We start from the raw sequence: 21,840 nt of genomic DNA, 5'->3' as shown, positions 1-21,840 counted from the left end.
TATTAGATTAATACAATATTATATATTCATAATATGTAAATATAAAATGAAGTTGTCATTAAACTAAATTAAATCATTTCTTGAATAATATGGAATGAATATAAAATAACAATAATTCTTATTAATTATTGAAAATGAATACATACCTTACAAATATAATTATTTAAATTTGAAACTTATAAAAAGAATAATACTTTATTTTATTATTAAGATCGTTTAATGGTTTATCATATTCTTATTTATATAATTATACAAAATTTAAATATATATTACATTACACATTTGATTAAAATTAATGTATAATTTTAATATTTATCCTCACCTTTATTTCAAAGTAAATCATTGATGACCTTTTGGTACCCTTTTAATTATTGTAAAGGTGCTTATAGACCAGCTTGAATTAAATTGCAGCTTGAAAAGTTTTAAAAGTTTCATCTAAATTGAAATTAGGTTAATCTGATCGTTCAAGATTTCATTATTTAATAAAATACTAATAAAATTTTATTTTAAATTATGTAAATTTATCACTATGGTTCAAGTGAGATCAACCTGAATAAATAAAGTCGATCTAATTTTGTCTATTCATTAAATTCAGATATTGTTTGATAATCATTAGCATTTGAGTGTATGTGTAATGATCACTTAATCATAATTATCAGGTCGAACAGAATAAAACATTAAATGTTGTAAAAAAGAAGAAGAAGATTGAATTGAGAAAATTATCTTCAAAATTTGTTGTTTGTTTTACATCGTTTATTTCCAAGTTAGTTTTCATATGCATTCCCATCTAGCTGCTATTTTGGAGCTACGTTTTCAGTATGCTCTGATGGAGACAAACGTAAAAAATATGTCAAAGAATATCATTTTCTTTTGTGCAAACATGGTATTGGCTCGTGCATTCTCTGCATTGGCTTGAACGTCCATCTCTTCAAATAAAAACGTTGTAATTTATAACTGTTATTAAGAAATCGTGGCAGTTTGGGAAATCTTCCAAAAGTTAATGCATATCGAAATATAGGAAAAAATGGTCCATTTGATCCCTTTTTATAGACCAATTTTTTTGTCTGTTGACAAAGTGATGTTCTCAATAGCTTTCTCATGTGAATGCTTTGATTTTGTTCTTATTTGGGTTTTTCCGCTGCTATAAAATTTCTGCAAACATTGGGGTTGTTGAAACAGGAATAAAAAAACATATATCATGGAGGTATCCAACAGTGCAATAACATGCATTACAATTCTAATGGTTCTTCTCTGTGGGTCAGCAGCTGGAATTCGAAAAGCCTTGAAAGCTCAAGAGAATGGCATTGGGATGGCTGCAATGGCTCCTTCATCTGATGAAGGTATTTGCAAATCAGTGGTGGAAACTCATGGTTATCAATGTGAAGAACACACGGTAAGTCCCTCCAAGAATATACCAACCGTTGGATTTTCCTCGGTTTAATCAAAGTTTCTTGTTGGTTTTTTTTAGGTAACTACGGGAGATGGTTACATTCTCAGTATGCAAAGAATTCCCGTGGGTCGGTCGGGTGGGACACCAGGAACCGGAACCAGACCACCGGTTCTGTTACAGCACGGGCTCTTAATGGTTGTTTGTTTTGTCATGTTTCTGAGATTCTCTAATGCAAGAATTTCGACAAAAAAATAAATAATATTTGACAAGGGTTTTGCTGTTTTGCATGATGTCAGGATGCAATAACGTGGCTGTTATTGCCTCCGGAACAGTCTTTGGCATTTGTCTTGTCGGATAATGGCTACGATGTCTGGCTTGCTAACTCACGTGGAACAAAGTACAGCAAAGGCCATACATCACTCACTCCTAACGATCCGGTTATTGTTTCACTCTATTTTTCATTATGTTTTCAAGCTTTCTGTTATGGGTTTTGATCATTAGGTTGATTCTTTGCTGGTTTTTAGGCTTACTGGGATTGGTCGTGGGATGAATTGGTAGCTTATGATCTTCCTGCAACAATCCAATATGTTTATGATCAAACAGGACAAAAGCTTCACTATGTGGGACACTCGCAGGTGATTTTTTTCCCCCAATAGTTTCTTAAGGTGGGGCAATGGGAGAAGTTTAATATTGTTTTCACTTTCAGGGAACATTGATCGCTTTGGCTGCGTTCTCAAAGGATGAGGTGTTGAACATGTTGAGATCAGCTGCTTTGCTTTGCCCTATTGCTTATATGGGTCAGTTGACTTCCCCACTTGCAAAAATTGCAGCTGATGACTTCATTGCTGAGGTAAAACCAATTCCTAGTTTCTGTGTCCATATTCAAGCATGGACCGACTAGGCGTTTTTTAAAATTTTAAATCTTTATATATTTTAGATATATTTTTTATATTTTATGTCCCATAAGATTTATATTCATATTGAAGACAACTATTTCTTTGTTTTCTTCTCCCTTTGACAGACAGTCTACTGGTTAGGCCTCGATGAATTTGACCCACGAGGGTAAGAACCCCACCTCTATTGTTTGCGGGAAATGAAAAAAGTTGGAGCAATGTGGGATTTAAGTTCATATTTGTTTCCTATGAACAGGGAGGCAGTAGTTAAACTTCTGAAAGAAATCTGCGGTAAACCAGGCGTTGATTGCAGTAACCTTTTGACCAGTTTTACAGGTACAAGTACAACTACAAATTAATACTACCAATTATTAAAGGCAAGCTGTTGCTGAGTTAAAAACTCGTTTGGACATACATTTGTAGGTCAGAATTGTTGCTTGAACTCTTCCATAGTAAATATGTTTCTAGATCATGAGCCTCAACCATCGGCAACAAAGAACATGGTCCATCTGGCTCAGAGTAAGTAATCCATAAACCCTTTTGGAACAAACCACCGACATTTCCAGTTTTAAGAACATCTCTGCTGAAAATTTTCTGGGGTTGATTTACCAGTGATTAGGCAAGGGACCATAACAATGTACGATTACTACGACGTGGTCGAAAATATGAAACATTATGGGCAACCGACGCCTCCTGCATACAACATGACCGGCATTCCGAATGACTTTCCTCTTTTCGTCAGCTATGGAGGGGCGGATGCTCTTGCAGATGTAAATGATGTGAAGCTGTTGCTGGGAAGCCTGAAAGATCATGATGGAGACAAGTTTGTGGTTCAGTTTAGAGACGATTATGCTCATGCAGATTATGTCATGGCAGAAAATGCTAAACAACAAGTATATGATCCTTTAATCGCCTTCTTTAGGCTGCAGTAGTCAATATATACATACACAGAGAGAGATATTTAAAGAAAAAGCTTCAATCGATCTGTTTCATCTTCTTTTCACTTGTAGTTTAACTGTATGCAGTATTAATTGAAGATGACATAATTTACAAGTATAGAGTATTGAATCTATTGATCACAGAAATCATAACTATAATGGAACAAAAACCTTCTGCCCTTTATGTGCCCCTATATACGTCCAACCAATAATTTAATACAATGTGTATCAATGAAATTTACTCAACTTAACCAAACTTTTCCGTCAACTTTCTTTTACCCTAACTTTGTTTTTGCCATCATTGTTTACCTCCTTCATCTTCCTTTAGTCGAACAACTCAGTTGTTCGTTTATGAAGCGAAGCAATGAATTGCATTGTTTCTTCTTCATTGTTTGGAGCTTTATCTGACAACCCTACCTTGTTAAAATAAGCTGTCATTTTTAAAAAGATCACAGAATTAAATTAATCGAACTTGGATTTCAAAGATAGAGTGAATTGTATGATAAAATGATTACGTTGTTCAAATTCTTGGATTTGTTGGATGTCTAATTTCAAATTCATGTTTTTGTGTCTTTCAATAATCCAATTTCATAACTAATTTATACTTTAGATATTCATTACATTCTCAACATTTACATGACAAATGATATCTAAACCCATAATCGCATATTCTTGCTTCCAAATTTGTTTTAGCAGCGTTTGAGAACATAAATATCAGATTTGATTTTGAAAATAATATTAATCGAGTAATAGCACACGTATAAATGTGTGAATCCCACAAGTTCATGTTTCTTATAAAGTTCCAAAGAGTGGAGAAGAAAGGAGTGAAGAAGAAATAAAGCAATTCATTGCTTCACTTCATATTCATAAACGAAAAACTGAGTTGTTCGACTAAAGGAAGGTGAAGGAGGTAAACAATTGAGGGTAAAAAAAAGTTAAAGTAAGTTGACGGAAAACTTTGGTTAAGTTAATTAAAATTAGTTAATACACATGGCATTAAATTATTGGTAGAAGTTTTTGGTTCACAATAAAGTTATACAGTAAACTATATATTATATGTTACAATATATCATGTCATACGAAAGTTTCGTCTTATAATCCTTGAAGTATTCCAGTTCGTTCCATAGTGGTATTACAGACTGCATGCCATTATAGTGCATTACGAATTACACGTAATCGAGTATGTATACATATATATGAAGTGTGAACAAATAATTTGGTTTGCACAAGTAATCGAGTAAGTATATATATATATATATATATATATGAGAGTAACCAGATTGCCAATCGTACGGCCAAGTTGGCATTCACGGGCTAAGACTTCAATTAAGGACGAACATAAGATTTTATATTAACATGATGAATCTGTAAATTTTTAGAGGGATACGGATTTATAAAATATTAATGAACGATAAAAAAATATGTAAGATATTTGAGGATACAGCTGATGTATGGTTCCCACGCTTAGCACCAATTGTAATGCATGAGGGTTTTGTGACTGGTAAACTTTAGCCAAAAGAAATGAATATATTTCATTACAAATGAAGCTGATGGGAAAGGAGAAAATATTGATATTGAAATTACAATCAATGAATATATATATGAATGAACAGCATGCATGTAATAGAGAGGTTGCAGAGAAATGAAACATGTGCCATGTATGTTAATTAGAAAACATAGCTAAAAGAGGAGGAATGAGATGATCGGAGATGATTTTGTTGGTCTTTTCGGTTGGATGAAAAGCATCCCAGAATACATATTTATTCGCATCACTGCATGTGAACGGAGTGTACTGACTACATAGGTAACCCATCTCGAACGTCCCCGTCGAACAACACGCCACTTCCGTCACCTCAAACCCTGCAAATAACATTTCTCTTTTTGTTCACTGGATGCATGCTCTAAAATGATATGATCGAGTTTAATCCAATCGTATTATAGAAAATTTTCTACTATTTTAATGAGTTTTCAAGTGATTAATTAATGCAAAAAATGATCAAAGAAGTGGTTCAATGCGCCCGCTAGCATCTTTCCTTTGCCGGTACGGTCAATAAATAAACGAAAATGCAGTGAAAGAGAAACTTACCGAACTGAGAAGGTTTCGTGATGATTTGCTAGAAAATATCATACGCAGATGCAGACACCATTCGCATTCCAGGGAGTTGTTTGTTCAGTTTTACCACCAGGCCTTCCAATTTCCTGTTGAATTCGGATGCCACATTGTTGTACTCGGGTACACAGTCGTTTTGGCCCAGGATGTTGGTAGCCCGCTCCAGCGGCAAACACCCCATCGGAGGAAGGCCGGTGATCGACAGTTTCCGGACGCCGACACCGTGGAGTTCCCTTACGAAGCTCTCTCCCAGTTCCAGAAGGAAATCCCGGTATTGCCTCACTGAGAACTGGGATCTTCGGGTGGGAAAAGTGTAGTAATTTTCTAGGAAATCATTCGTCCCTAAGCTCATCAGATACAAAGCTTCTCTCAGAATCCGATTTCCCTTCTTTTCACCGACGTATGCTCTCAATTGTCGCTGGTACTCTTTATAATACTCCATTTCCTTCCACAGTGGGATCACATTCTGCAAAACAATAAAAGTAACTTCATTGATCTCTGGGTTTCATAGAATATATATAGTGGCTTACGAGTTACAACTTACAAGCACGTTGGAGGTTGCGTTGTCGTAGCCAGTTCCAGCTGATGCAAAGCAGACACCGGTGGCGAAATCCGATATATTATAAGCCGGATCCAAGTAAGCTGGGATGGCCAGCTTGAGTCCAAAAGCTTCGGAGATGAAATCTGGGGGTATTCGGCCATTGCAGAAGCGTCCGGTTGGTTGACCGCCGTAAAAATCACGGCCGTAAGGCTGGAAATTGCTCTTCAAAAGCGTGGAAATCACGTTATTGTTTCCAGAATCGACGGAGGAGTCTCCGAACACTATGACGGCTGGAACTTTAGCTTTGGTTTAAGTGAAAAGTGTTAGTGCCGATAAAGATAAGCAGAGGCAAATAAGAAATGGGATACTACTGCAAGACATTTCACCTTCACTGCAAGCATATCAGACAGCTTACGAGACTGGAATCGATCCAATGTCTAAAAGGAAATCAAAATTTTGCCATGTTTGATCGGCAAATGACAACATATTAATTATTTTTTATGTTTAATATGGAGGAAGGTTTGGTGGAGAGTTTTAATGGAAATAATTAAAGGATGTATTTACTGCACCACCTACTATTTGTATGTATATCTCATATCTTATCAATATTTTTATTAATTGAAATAATATTGAAATAAAAAACCTAAAAAAACTAAATTTATATCACATCTTATCAATGTTATAGCTTTTACTTGTGTGAAAAATTAATATTAATAAAATTTAAATTCATATATTTATAATTTCTGTTTATAATAATTTAAATTGTATATATAAAATTTACATTTTGATAATATTAATTCAATCTAATTTTTCGAAGAGAAATGTGGTGAGAGACTTGAAAGAGTGGGTGCAAGCTTTAAAGGCCGCATGGGATTGGGAAAAATGACAGTCTCGACATCTAAATCTGAAACCATTAATGGCTTCCTTCCCTCAACAAAGAAAGAGGCTTTGATTTGCTGCACTTTACTACTCTGATTATATTTTCTTATTTTTTTTTCATATAAAATACACAAAATTATTTTAAAATGAATTTTTTAACGTTTAAATTCACAAGTTGTAAAGTCATCATTTAACTTTTCAAATCATTATCAAATTTTATTATACTATTATATATTTCTTTTAAACTTATCGAACAATTACAGGATGATTCTTTATTATTATTTTATTAAGCAAATTAAAACATTTTTTTAATATATTATCCAGGCATGGATGTGAGTCCATGTTTGCATCAGAAATGGACCTTGTTGGCTCGAAAGTCTGTTGGGTCATCTCTTGTTTCTTTCCAATTGGCAGACGCCAGCAAATGCGTAAGATTAAAGACCCAACACAGCGCGCATTTTAGAATAGCACGCTAAGATTAGTGTCTACCGCGCCTTATCCTACGCGCCCCATTCCGGTTAGTATATAAGCAAATTAAAAGCCCAGGAATTAAAATGTTTTGCATTATTTTCCTTTTGTAGTTGATCCAGTCATTTCAGGAGAATATTCCTTCTCCAAAGGAGAAAATTCTCAATGTGTGTCCTTTTTGTCATCCATATTCTGCCGTAATTCTTGATATTAAAGGTTAATTTACTCGTAATAATTTGTCCAATTTAGCAATAAAATTTGAACAAAAAAGAAAGCAATAAAATTTGGGTTTTGGTTCTTTTAACGTGTAAATGGAAATCTGGGTGGTCTAATTCCATTGCAAACTGCCTTTATTTAAAAAGACTTCAATTTGAAGGTAGCTATTTGTTTTTAGTTTAAAAGGAAAAAATTTCGTTTATGATTATGGTCCATGGATATCTTTTGCTTTGAAGAGTGATTAAAAGTTTCTCTTGTTCTTCGTTTTCTTTTATGTTTGCTGTGATAGGGCAACATGGAAGAGCAAGTAAATATGGTGAATGTGACTGTCATATGGAGAGGAAACAAGTATACGGTGCAAATGGGTTCTGGTGCAAATCTCAAGGAGCTAGGCGATGAGCTGCGGAAGTTGACTGATGTTAAGGAGAATACTATGCGCCTCATCGTTCCTCTTTTTTCGGGCAAAGGCTCGAGAATGCTTCACCCTTTCTCGATGAACATTCTTGCTTGAGTTTGCAGGAGGCTTCACTTTTCATGGTATTGATCATCCCTTTTAGTGTATATATTTATGATTGTGTTTATAGTTTAATGCTAAATAGAATAAAATAGGCATTGGCCAAAAATAAATAAAGCCGTCCCATCATTTCATCTGTTTGCAACGAGAGGCAATTCATGAATTTGCTAATAGGCTGATATCTATGCGTCGAATTTTATGTTAGAGTTGAAACTCGTTTTATGATTTCTAAATGCTGGAGAATGTTTTGTTATTTTTCTTTTAGATTACTACTTGTTTTGTACCCATTATACCCATCCGTTATGCCCAAATCTAAGCGGTTATATGTCTTTTTCAGAAATTTCTTTTCATATTTAAAATAATGTTTAAATCCATACACAATATAATATGAAATTAGTTATAAGAAAAGTTCATAGATAAACGTCCATATATCAATATATACATGTATCAAAAAAACCATATAAAACATATACATAACAAAATACCAATAATACAGATATATCGAGACAGAAGCAAAAACAAGTGTCACCAAAGTATAACAAAAAGGTATATAGAGATATACAGTGATACAAAAATAAAAGTAGTCGGTCTTCCTGATGCTAAGTTTGCTACTATCTGAAAATTTTAAAAAATTACAGAATGAGCTAAAAAACCAAGTGTGCTCCTTATGGTGTATAAAAACATATATGTAAAATACTTTAGTCAAATCAGTTTATCAAACATGTTTTAAAAATATGAACACTACCCCCACCGATCACCAAAATGTGTAGGTTCCCCAAAGTCATACACCCACCTATACTTCTGTAAAATCAGCTTATCAAACATATTTTAAAATATGAACATTACCCCCATCCGATCACTCGGTAAGAGCCTTATACACATAGCATAAGGACATGCAGTAAGGACTTAACATGTGCACAAAGCAGAGGAGTCTGCGGTAAGGACTTACCCTGAGCACAAAGTCGAGGAGCCTGCGGTAAGGACTTACTATGAGCACAAAGCCGAGGAGTCTGCGGTAAGGACTTACCCTGAGCACAAAGCGAGGAGCCTGTGGTAAAGGACTTACAAGTCATAACTAGGCCTGAGATACTTCCTCCAATAATACTCCCAATGACAGTAATAAACATGTATGCATTCGAGTGAAAATGATAGTTTAATTTAGTAAAACATGAAAATATTCAAAACTAATAAATCAGATACATAAATAAATAATTCAGAGATCATATTAGAAATGTACAATAAATTATATATCAGATAAACAATATTCAGAAAATTAGGTATCGCGTAGTAAAAATATTCAGTATTATCATAAATCTAAAATAATTCAGAAGAATAGTTTAAAATCGTAATGTAACACCATCATGAAACACCATCATGAAACACACTTGTATCGGTATGAGTAGTCTAATAAGAAAGTCTACTACTAAATCGGCCGATCATGCTCAACGCCAGCGCTAGATACTACGAATCGGAAAATCCATATCAAAATCCTAATATGAATAATAATAATAATAATCCCTATTTAAACAATTTACAGATACCTACGAGTAATTCGCGAGGAACATGGATTGTGCAGATCTGATGGATGGGAAACACCGGATCTATCCGACCCTCGGTCGGGTGAAACACAAGTAACTTCATAAAAATATATTCTCGAATCAATTCCATAATCAAATACCAAATAAATAAGGAAAAATGCTAAAAATATTAAGCATTTTCGGATTAACGGGCTCAATTCAGGGCTTTCGGGTTAGAATTTGGCAAAACGAATCACAAAATCAGACTCAAGACGTCAAAAAAGGTCAAGATGGAGGTTTCCGAAAAAGTCAACGCCGATCAATAATTAACGGTCGGTCAATGGTCAACGATTGACCAGTTCGATTCGGGTCAGATCGGATCGAGTCAGACACGGGTCGAGTCGGGCAGGCGGGTTGGGTCAGGCCGGCCTCAATTCAAACAACCCACCAGACGGTGGGATTTCTCCACGCACAGAGACAGCCTGTGCGGGGCCCTTGGAGGTCGGAAAATTTGTGAAAAAATTCAAGTAATTTTCAAAGAAACGGATCATTTTGATGTAATATTTGAAATTCAAGTATTTTAGATATAAAAATAACCTTATCTCAAAATATAATCCGACAAGAGCTCAATTTCAAAGATATATAATAGGAGCCGAAAGATAAGATTGAAGCTACTGGTGAAAGTCCAGGCCAACATGAAACTTATTACTCCTAACTTCCATTTTTCCACGTCAACGCCCTAATAGCCATGCACTCTCTTGAGAGATCGGTCTTCCACTACATAGGCCAACCATGAATGATGATACGGATAAGACACAGCAAAAAGTCCACCCCTGATGTGAAAGGTCGTTACATTTATTTCTGCCAACCTCCATTTTTAACACATTTGCACGTAAATGCCCTTATATCCATGCAAAGAAACGAGGGCGGGGCACTCATCAACAACTACTTTCTGGACTGAATCAGTCTTTCTCGCTCTCTATGCCTCATGCAAGGTTGACATGAATGGGAACGGAGTTGATAGGATTGAATGGTGTAGCGGCTCTTCAACACCCAACTACTTACAGAAGGCCTATAAATAGATATACACAAGGCCTTAGTTGAAGCATCTCTACTTGTTCAATTACTTTGTGTTCCATAAGAAAGAAATCAGATATGGGTACCATTTCCAAGAGTTTCCTTCTGCTTGCTCTTTTATCTGCTCTTGTTATTCTCATTGCTTCGGAAGTAGCAGCTCGAGACCTTGCTGAAACTACCACCGAAAAGAAAAATGGTCAGCAGCAACTAGCATGTCTTCTTCATTTTATTGAACTGCATCAACTGAAATATATATATGAACAACATTTATATTTTAGCATAAATGCTGAATATGGTTATTGATTTTGCAGATGAGGTGGCAACCGAAACAACCGAGGGTATGCTAGAAGATGACAGGGATGGGTAGGACGGGTACGGAGATCATGGAGGTTATGGAGGATACGGTGGACGTGGAGGATACAGAGGGCGCGGTGGGAATGGAGGATACAGAGGACGCGAAGGGAATGGAGGATACAGAGGACGTGGTGGTTATGGAGGACGCTGTGCCTATGGCTGTTGTCGTTCTGATTATTATGGAAGAGGCTGCCGGAGGTGCTGCTCTTATACCGGTGAGGCTGTTGACGTTGAAACTCACGCCGATCCACACAACTAAATGCAGTCTTCCCCCATTGCATGTATCTTAATCTTAAATAAATAGATTGGCACATGTATACGTATATGTGCAGCAAATCCTACTGTTGGCTATCTCCTAAATTAAACTGCCTCCTTACTAAAGAGGTATCTATATTAATAGAACTCCGCTTTTTCTCTGTTCCTAATTGCGTTCTTTATATAAATTAAACTGCTTCCTTACTAAAGAGGAAGTATAAATAAATATTTTAAAAGAAATATGACCAACCCAAAAATGAAACTGATTTAAAAATTTATAAATATATATAAGCTTAGAAAAACTTTAGACTTAAATCTTGAATTAAATTTAAATAAAATATAAAATATATTAATTTCTCACATGAACTTAATTAATTAACCTAATTCAGCATGATACATAATCACTCTTATTCATAATGTTATTTATAGAAAAAATAAAATTTAATACATTTAGATGACTTCCTAAAGGGTCAGACCGTACCCATATTTATTTACTTCTAAGGTGTTGGATGATTTAAAGTGTTGGATGGTATTTATAAAAAAATTGTGAATGAGGCTATATATATATTAGGTTAGGATCCATTTAATGTAATTTTTGTTTTAATTTTATATAGATTTAAGACTACCTGATGAATAAAAATTGACGACTAAGATTGATTTTTTTTCTAGTGAATATATTCATATATTCTGTTGTTAATTTCATTCGTTTATTTTTATTCATCCGACAATCTTAAATTTATGTAAAACTATAAATTTTACATTGTATAATTGGATCATATATCATATTTGTTATGATTTGTTATAACAAATGAAAAAGAGTTAAATAAATCATTTATAAATTTAAAGTTTTATTTAAATTTATATTATATTATATATATAAATCAGTTTTACACTTAAATTTAATATGGTCCTACTCACAAACACCTCTATTCTCAATAATTGCTTACAAAGAAAAATTAAATACATTTAGGTGTGATTATAAAAGTAATACCCAAAATTTTGGTTAGTGACCAAAATATAAATTTTAAAAGTTTAGTGGATAAAGTAAGAGACTTGCCTTATTAATAGGGTAATAAGCTCAAAGAACTATAAAAAAATAGGGATTTAAATAGAAAACTTAAAAAAAAATTATTCAATCCCATTAGCTACAGTGACAAAGGCTAAATGATTAGAGCTTTGGTGAATTTTCTAGAAGGCATGCACCCACAACCACACATTTTATTTTTAATTTTACCAGCCAAGGGAATAAAGTAAAATCAGGGATAAGTCCTTGAACTTCCTTGGAAACTTGAATAATAATCTATTATTTCAAAATTTTCAATTTAGTCCTCAAATTAACTTACTTTAATACATTAATTAACCTCAATATTTTTGGGGTGTGAAAAGTCTCTTCCCTTAAAAGAACTTCGTCCTCGAAATTCAACCAGTCGAATAGATACATAAACTTGAAATGGGGACAATTATTTTGATATGCGAAATCAGAGTCTGAAGGGCTCGGGATATATCTCGAAATAAAGGAGTATATGAGATCATTCTCTAAAAATGCATGATAAGGAACATATATAAATAACAATAAATATACATGTAGACATCTCTGGCTCATCTTGGTCGTCAAGACGTCTAGTAGCGTAGACCAGAGCATGCTGTCTCGCTTCAGATAAAACTGGTCCTCCATTCTACTGTGATCGGGCTCTACAATCAGTCTTAGAAGTTGATCCAAAATTTATACCTTGATTCTAACTCTTAGTTGGGGTCTGAACGGAAACCTGAGAACGGGCAGGGTCAGAGTAGCTGTGCGCTCAGAAGAGGCAGGGTGGGGATAGTTCCTAAGGAAATTCTCAATAGACCCACAATGATAACAAGTACCCATTTTCTTACAACATTATCCCATATGTTGATTTCCACAACACTCGCAAATAGGTACTTGAGGAAAACTTTATAAATCACCCGACTAACGAATGAGGGTTGATGAGCTGTAGGTCTGGAACCAATATTACTCTTATGGGGAGTAGAAGTAAGAGTCCTCTTCTCAGGGCGTGCAGAAGACTCAGTCGGGCTAGAAGATCTCCTAGACCGCTCTCGATCTACTCGACCTTCATTAGGAGCCACGACCTCAACCTCCTCAATTTCTTTTGCTCTATCCACCAAAGCATCAAGCACATCATCCTGATGAGTCACCACATTCCTACACAGATCATATATGAGTCCTCGAAAAAACTTACGGCACTTGTCCTTATTAGTAGGAACCAGACTTTTACCATACTTCATTAGCTTCAAAAACTACATCTAGTACTCGGAGACTATCATATCTCCCTGGACTAAATCCTGATATTGTTGTTGTTTTTCAGCCAGATAAAGCTTTCCAAAGAAACGTCTCATGAACCGCTCCCTAAAGAAGTCCCAAGTCAGACAATCAGTAGGAACACTGCTTACTACAGACTCCCACCAGGTATGAGCATTTTCATCCAACAAGGATACAACTCCTAAATAGCTCCTATGTGGATCTAAACCTAACTGATCCATATGTCTCTCGGTATCGCAAAGCCAATCATCGGCTTCAGTCGGGGTTCCACTAGTAGGGCCTGCAAAGATCCTGACTCCATTCATAATAAGGGTATGAGTAATAGGCACCTTGAGTGTAACACCTATTGGCTCTAACCGCATCTTGAATCAGTTGAAGAAACTGTTTACCGAGATTCTTATCCAGAACAACACTAACAGGCTCGGTGCTAGAATCTGATTATCCTCTAACCAGGGCAGTCAAACCTATACCAGAAACAAGAGGTGGATATGTCGGGATTGTAGGATCCTGAGGAGAAGAAGAATCTCATCTAACGGGTTAGCAAATATAGTCACTCGACCACGCCTACTGCCAGGTCAACGACCTCATCTAGTGCTCATCTCGAATAGTCTAAAGGTTCAATACATAAATGAAACCTAGGATTAGAGTAGGCACTTGGAGTCCCGCACATAATAAAACTTGTGAAAACTTAGTGACATGGCCTTCAAAACTTGTTTTTGTAAAACATTTCAAAATTATGTTTTTATTTTGAACATATTACAGTTCGAGGTTTAAAAACCAAACTCTGATACCAACTAATTATAACCTCCTAGACCCAGTCAATGTGTTAAGACCAGATCTAACGGATTACAATAAAAATTTTCAAAAATAATTTCCACACTTTAAAAATCATAACTTCTTTAAAAACATGATTATAATGTTAAAACCCAAATCAAATGATAGAAAATATGAAATATCGCCCCGAGTGTTGATGGATTACATACTAATTTTTTTTCAAAAGCATTGGGATGTTGTGGGTGGTTTGGTTTGCAAACTTATCCAGAACATTTTTGAAACCTCAACCTTGGACCCATCTTTAAATCGTATTGTGCTTGTGCTAATTCCGAAAATAGATTCTACTGAAGGGTTTACTGAATTCCAACCAATCAGCCTCTGCTTTGTTATTTATAAATTGGTAACCAAGATTATTGTTTGCCATCTTCAGTATATTATTCCCAAATTGGTGGGTGCTCACCAAACCAGCTTCATCGTCGGGCGAAATATTCAAGAAAACATCATCATTAATTAGGAGTTATGCATTCCATGAACCTGAAACATGACAAATTCGGGTGGATGGCGATCAAAGTAGACCTTCAAAAGGCCTTTGACAACCTTAAATGGAGTTTCATCAGGGATACTCACCTTAAGGCCTCGTTTCCCTCATATTTTGTTCATCTTATTATGAATTGTATTACCACTGTTACGATAGAGGTCCAGTGGAATGGTGAGCTATGTTTAGCTTTCACACCAGAGAAAGGTATCTGTCAAGGGGACCTGTTGTCTCCGTATCTGTTTATCCTGACCATGGAGCGTTTGAGCCACCTTATTCATCATTAGGTTAGCAATGCCACTTGGGTACCCTTTCGTCTTGTAAGAGCTAGCACACCGCTGTCACATTTATTTTTTTGCTGATGACTTGCTTCTATATTGCAACGCTAGCGCTGATCAGGCTTCTACAATTGCTCAAGTCTTAGATGGTTCTAGCTATCACTCTGGCTATATGGTTAATAAAAGGAATATGGAGATTTTCTTCTCTCCTAATACCCTCTACTTGGGTGTCAACAAATTAGTGATCAACTTGGATTCCACCATGTGGAGGAACTGGGTATGTACTTGGGCACCTCAGTTAGGCATCATGGGTCAAATTCTCGTTTGTATACAGTGATCCTGGATAAGCTTAAACGAAAACTCTTCAATAGGTCTTCATCCACTCTTTCTCTAGTTGGGCGAAATACTTTAGCAAACACCGTTTTATCGGCGATTCCTACCTATTTTATGCAGTTTTGCCTGCTTCCTAAGCATGTTTGTAATATCATTCAACAACTTATACGCCAGTTTATTTGGAAGTCAAGTTCTAGTGACAGCGCCTTTTCTTTGGTGAAATGGAGTACTTTGTGTCAACTATATAAGCATGACGGTGTCAACCTCCGACAACCGCTGCTCCACAATCTCTCCCTTTTGTGGAAGATTTACAACACTTTAATCATGTCCACTGAGTCACTTTGGATTAAAGTACTGAGCAATAAGTACTCCATCTCGTTTTTAATCTTGGATTCACTCTATCACAGCTCTTGTTCCCCCTTTGAAGATCTCTCTCGAAGACTTGGCCTTTTTTCTTCTCTAACATTGGGTGGTCAGTTGGTAATGGTGAATGGAATCAGTTCTGGTATGATAATTGGATACTGGCCATCGGACCACTCCATCTTTGGAGGAATTGGTCAATGTTTGAATTCAATGATGATCGTGTAGTCTAGAGGTGACAAACAGGTCATTCGGATCGGGGTTTGGGTCGGGTTATTTTGAGTCTAGATTAAATTCGGTTTAATTTTGTTCGGATTGGATCTAGTTCGGATCTAATTCAGGTGTACGGTGAATTGGATTGGGTCAGGTATCGAGTGGAGTCAATTTTCGGGTCGGGTGATTATTGGATCGGTTGTTTTCCGGTTCAAATCAATACCAGATCAGTTGATTACCAGATCGTGTCAATATCGGGTCGGGTCGATACCGAATCAATTGATTTTTGGTCGGGTTAATATCATGTCAGTTAGATTTTGGGTCGGGTCAAAATCGAATCGGTTGATTTTTAGTTTAGGTCAACCTTTAGATCAGGTCAATTCGGGTTGAATTGGTTATGAGTCTAATCAAAATCAAGTATATATAGAATAATATATATTGTAAAATATGTATTCTTATTTGTTAATTTTATCATTTAGGTTTAATTTCAATTCTCGTTCAATATTTTCAATTAAACTACCATTAATAGATGATAAATCGATAATTTGACACAAATACGATCCTATAATACATGTTAGAATTTGTTATCAAAATTTTTATTGATCTCATAGAAAAAGTTTATAATGAGAACTATTTGATAAAGAAATAAATTTTTTATTAACATTTTTATTTCCAATTATAAATTTAATATTTTTATTAAATTTTAAAAAATAATACATAACTTTATTTTTTAAGTTTTAGTCGTAACATAAGTAAACTTTATATTATTTTTATTATAAATATAATATTATTTCTTTTGTTTTAGTTATTTTCTATTATTTTTATTATAAATCTAATATTTTTATAACAAGAAAGATAAGTAAACTATATTTATTACTATTTTCAATCTTACAATTAGATTCTTACTTCTATATTCATCTTAAACTTTCTATTATTTTATTATAAATCTAATATTTTTAATAATTTATCAATTTTATTTAAATTAATTTATTATTGAAAATAACTTTTTATCAATTTCAATATGTTCGGGTTGTTTTCGGGTCAGGTTAAATTCGATTAGGGTTGCTTTCGGGTCGGGTTAAAATTAGGTTCCGGTTATTTTTTGTTCGGGTTACTTTCGGTTCGAGTGTTTTTTATTCTGGTTGATTTCGATTTCGCTAAATTTTAGATCGGATATGATTCGGGTTGAGTATCGGATCAAATTTGATTATCGTGTTCGGATTAATATCAAGTATTGGGTCGGGTAAATCGGATCGGGTAATCAGATCGGGTAATCGGATTCGGTCAAGTTTGTCATGTTGTCGACTTTGTGGACACTACTGGGAATTGGTATTGGGATCGTCTTACTCCAATCCTTGATGCAACTGCTATCTCTCATTTGCATGGCATCTCACCTCCAGGACCTAACCTTGGTCAGGATCGATTCCATTGGCTGCATGGTAACACTGGTACTTTCTCTATTAATTGTGCTTATAAAATCCTTGCTAAGGATTGCTGGCAAACACCTGATCCTATATGGTCTTTAATTCGGAAGCAACCCATTCCTGAACGCTTAAGGGTTTTTCTCTGGCTGGTTGCCCACGACAAAATCCTTTCGAATGTTAACAGGTGTAAACGGGGTATTGCCCATGATCCTACTTGTAGCCTTCGTTGAGAATATGAAGAAACCACTATTCATATCCTTCAAGATTGCAGGATGGCTACGGACATGTGGAATACCAATACCCACGTACGAAATAACCCTATTTTCTATCAGCAGAATCTTCAAGATTGGCTTTATGAGAATTTGGCTGTGTCTTCTCTTCAACAATTCAATGAGGCCTTTCTACCATGGAATATCTCCTTTGCCTCGCTAGTATGGCAAATGTGGAAGCATCGAAAACCCATGCTACTCGCTCAATTGATGCTTTGCTTTCTCAAGGTCTTCTCTGGGCAAAAATCTACCACTCGGGTGATGTCAAAGAGTGGCACCATTCTCACGCACTCACAATTCAATGGGAGTCATCCCCCATGGATGTTTTCTTCTTAAACACTGATGGTGCAGTGAGCATGTGTGGAGGAAGCTCAGCCGGAGGTCTCATAAGGGCTCACGATGGGAGCTTCATTATCGGATTCAACCAATAGCAGGGAACTTCATCAGTTGCTTAGGCCGAGCTCTGGGGAATCTTGTTGGGTCTAGAATTAGCTTGGGATAATGGTTTTCGAGCTATTCTTCTTCAAGTGGATAGCTCCAATGCGTTTGATTTGATCACCTCGGCGATAGCAACTAGCTCATTTTCCTTGGTTCGTCGTATGTTTGACCACATGGCTAGAGATTGGCAAGTGGATTTCAAGCTCATTAGGCGGGAAGCTAACATGGCAGCTGATTTCTTGGCGAAACTCCCTGGGGGTACTGATGCGAGCTTCGAATTTTTGACAATGCTCCTGCTGCTTTGCGTAATATCCTAGATCGTGATCTGCTAGGGCCTTCTTATCTACGATTGTAATTGCCTCGTATATGGCTCCCTTCAATTCGAAAAAAATATCTATTCATAATTGAGTAATTATATACGTAGTTTATTTTAATTAAATTATAAAATTTGAATGAAAAATTTATAAATCTTGTGTTTAATTTTAAAACTTATTATTTAGTCTAATCATGAATATAAGTTCATTTTTCAACTTAGTTGGGGATTTCAAATTATAAAATTAATTATGTGATATATATATATATATATATATATATATATATATATATTAAAACCCTTAAAAATAAATTAAGATTTCGAATTATAAAACTATAATTATGTGATATATGTATGTAATTGGAAACCTTGGAAATTAGCTTAGTAACAATATATTGATGGAAAGATGCAAAATTTTTCAAAAACTTACAAAGCTGTCCAAATTTGAGTGAAGGCGAAAGAATTTTAGTTTATTAAAACTTTACATTCAACAACAACATACTCGGTGAAATCTTATTCGCGTTTGGCAGTTAATTGGATTTTTAACCCTCAATTGCCTTGAGAAGTTTTGGCCGCTTTTACATGAAATTCGTGAGAGGATTAATTGGTTTGAGTCTGTGTACTTTAAACATAATTCTGGTGCAGTGACATCCATGGCAGATTGGCTAGCCAACGATGGATTATCGAGGCTCGGGATGTTTAAGGCGTGGTGGTAATGCTTTTCGGTTTTTGTCGTCTGTTTCTTGTAGCAGGCATATGTCGAGGTTTGTGTTTCGAGGGGAGGTTGTTGGTTTTGTGAGAGGAGTTTTGGTTCTCCATTTTCGTGGATTGGCTTGACCCTTCTGGCTTCTGGTTTAGGTTCTGATCGTCTTGGATTGTGCTTTTTGTTTAGCTTGTTGCAGTGTTTTAAGTCAGGTTGAGGTTTTTTAGGGTTGTTTCGGCTATGGTGATGTTTTTTATGGAAGCAAAGTTTTTCCAGCGGAGGATATGGTTAGGATGTGATAGGTAGCAGATTGTGTCGGTTCTGTGCTTTGTAGCTTGGTGTTCTAGTTTTTGGTGTATTAGCCTTCGTTAGATTCGGCAGTGGTTTAGATCTGTTTTTTGTATTGTGATTTCGCTGTTTGATCTACTGTGAGGTCTCTGGTTGCTGGGTGGGTTAAACTTCTTATAGGTCTGTGAGTGAGTTTTGGTATGGCTACCGTTTTGTTTTGCTTTATTCAGGGGTGTTTGTGTCTCTATCTAGTTAGGGGTACTCTTCTCCTCCATATAGGCTGAGGGGATTTTTAATGAAGCCCCCAACTTAGGTCTCCTTTTATTAATAAAACCCATTTTGCCAGGGGGAAAAACATATTTGGTTGGGACCCTCAACTAATAACCAACTAACATGAATATCTATGTTGATTCAAGATATAAATAGTTTGGTATCGTTTTGGTAGGTCTCAAGCTCAAATTTTTGTGTATGTGGAAAATATTTCTGGAAGATTCATCCATCAGAATTAGATGTACTATGCGGGTTGATCAAAATTAGTCAGGATGAAACCTTGAATCGGAAGTACAACAAAAAAACACTAAAATGCATATTAAAATTAGTCAGGATGAAAGTATATTATAGATGTAATACCCCAAATTTTGATTAGTGAATAAAATGTAAGTTTTGAAAGTTTGGTAGCTAAAGTATAAATTTTGTAAAAGTTCAAGGACCAAAATATAATTTTAAAAAGTTATATATTTTAGCCCGTAAATGAACAATTTAGCCTAAAACAAGAATTTTCGTGAGAATCAAATTTTAGATACGGGATTTATGTTAAAAGTTATAAAGAGATAAAGTTCGGTATCGAAATTGGATAGTCAGTTCGAATCAAAATTTCACGAAAATTTGAAGGATACTAGATAAGGGTTGAAAATATTATTTCTATATTTTAAGTCAGTGAAATTTAGCATGGATAATTGGAATTGAAGTTAATTTGTCAGATTTGGCCGAACAGTGAAAATTTAATGACTAAAATGCAATTTTTAAAAATTGCATTGCCAAAGTAGAAATTCAAAGTCAAAGTGGTTCATTTTTTAGTACGAAATATTTTAATGGAATATATTGCAATGGCATGAGGTAATTATCAAGGTTCATTAAGGCAAAATTGGCCCATTACGATAGTTAGGCAAAATATTTAGCCCGTTAGGGCACCCAAACATTTAATTTGAGATCTACGGCAAATTGAACAGTCCCCATGGAACTAGTTACTCCGGCGTGACGAGTTCCATGAGATATAATTTTTAATAGGTCGTGTCAGGTGGGCTCCACAACCTGATTAAAAAAATTTCTTGAGGGACTTGTCACACCGACGTGACAAGTCTCAATAAAAAAATTATTTTGTAATTTTTTAAAAGAAAATTAAAAAATAATATTTTAATGCCATGGCGTGACGAGTTCCAACTGGTATAATTTACAAATTTTTGACCGTTGGATTGACTGAAGGAGTAGTATCGGTACCATTTTAGTACTACCTCAACAGTATCGGTACTACTTCATTATTTTGGGTTTCAGTAGCGATATATGTATCGATACTTCTTTAACAATATCGTGCTACTATATTTAAAAATCATTTTGACTCGATTAAAGTTCGAAACCCTTTGTAAAAATTATTTCAAAAACTTTTCTAGTATATGACTCAAATTTTAAGTAGAGTGAGGAGTAAAAATTGACGTTTTAACTTTAAAGAATAATTATATATATGTTCGAATTATTTAATTGAATATAATATTAAAATTTGTAAAAACTGATTAACAAATTTGTTTGGTATATCAAAATATCAAAGTGTTTTCAACAATCTCTCATTTTAGATATAACAAAACATTTTAAAAAATTTAAGATTTATTTTAAAAATTACTCACCCTTACTTTAACATTTGTCTCTTTTTTTGTTAAATCAAAAAGACTCAATAAGAATAAACAAGATATAAAATATAGCTGTGAAGAACAAATGTGCCAAAATAGGTCAGTCAACATAAATAATATACAAAATATAGTGGGCATGATCATAAACATAATAAGAGGTAACATGGTATTAAAACAATGCGAAATATGATAAATATAAATTCGATCATCCAAAACATAATAGTATAACCAAATCCAAAATATCAAATGCGAAGAAATTCAAGGAAATTGAAAGTTCAAAGTATGACATTTGAAACACCAACAAAGAACAACTAGCAAAGCAATAACATGATCAATCATCCGATGGAGGATCGGGATCCGAACGAGGTGCATGGAAAGAGGCAACGTCTTGTAAAAGAGCATCGAGCCTATCCGTCACGGTGTCAAATCGAGCTAGGGTGTCGCGTTGCAGCTCGGTCAGTTGAGTCCCCAAGGCAGTAAAATGGGACTCCATAGATGCAAACCCCATATCTAAAGTCTCCATCAAAGAATGAAAATAGGGAGGCATAACATTACTA

The 21,840-nt window shown here is 35.0% G+C and overlaps 1 protein-coding gene and 2 pseudogenes across 1 annotated transcript; 2 read left to right on the top strand and 1 right to left on the bottom strand.

The window, feature by feature from the left end:
* Positions 1-1,006: 1,006 nt before the first annotated feature.
* Positions 1,007-3,215, top strand: LOC120146381 (triacylglycerol lipase 2-like). The gene is made up of 9 exons (XM_039159965.1): positions 1,007-1,393; positions 1,469-1,585; positions 1,687-1,827; positions 1,915-2,025; positions 2,097-2,240; positions 2,412-2,452; positions 2,540-2,619; positions 2,707-2,802; positions 2,896-3,215. The coding sequence occupies exons 1-9, from the start codon at positions 1,199-1,201 to the stop codon at positions 3,213-3,215; spliced, it is 1,245 nt and encodes a 414-aa protein (XP_039015896.1). The 5' UTR covers positions 1,007-1,198.
* A 1,608-nt stretch (positions 3,216-4,823) lies between these two features.
* On the bottom strand, positions 4,824-6,289 carry LOC120146399 (annotated as a pseudogene).
* Positions 6,290-10,594: 4,305 nt separating this feature from the next.
* On the top strand, positions 10,595-11,171 carry LOC120146387 (annotated as a pseudogene).
* The last annotated feature ends 10,669 nt before the right edge of the window (positions 11,172-21,840 follow it).

The sequence above is a fragment of the Hibiscus syriacus genome, unplaced genomic scaffold (genome assembly GCF_006381635.1).
Source record: "Hibiscus syriacus cultivar Baekdansim isolate YM2019G1 unplaced genomic scaffold, ASM638163v2 tig00110925_pilon, whole genome shotgun sequence".
Taxonomy (NCBI): domain Eukaryota; kingdom Viridiplantae; phylum Streptophyta; class Magnoliopsida; order Malvales; family Malvaceae; genus Hibiscus; species Hibiscus syriacus.
Note: the sequence above shows the minus strand (reverse complement) of the source record. Positions and strands in the feature narration are given on the sequence as shown.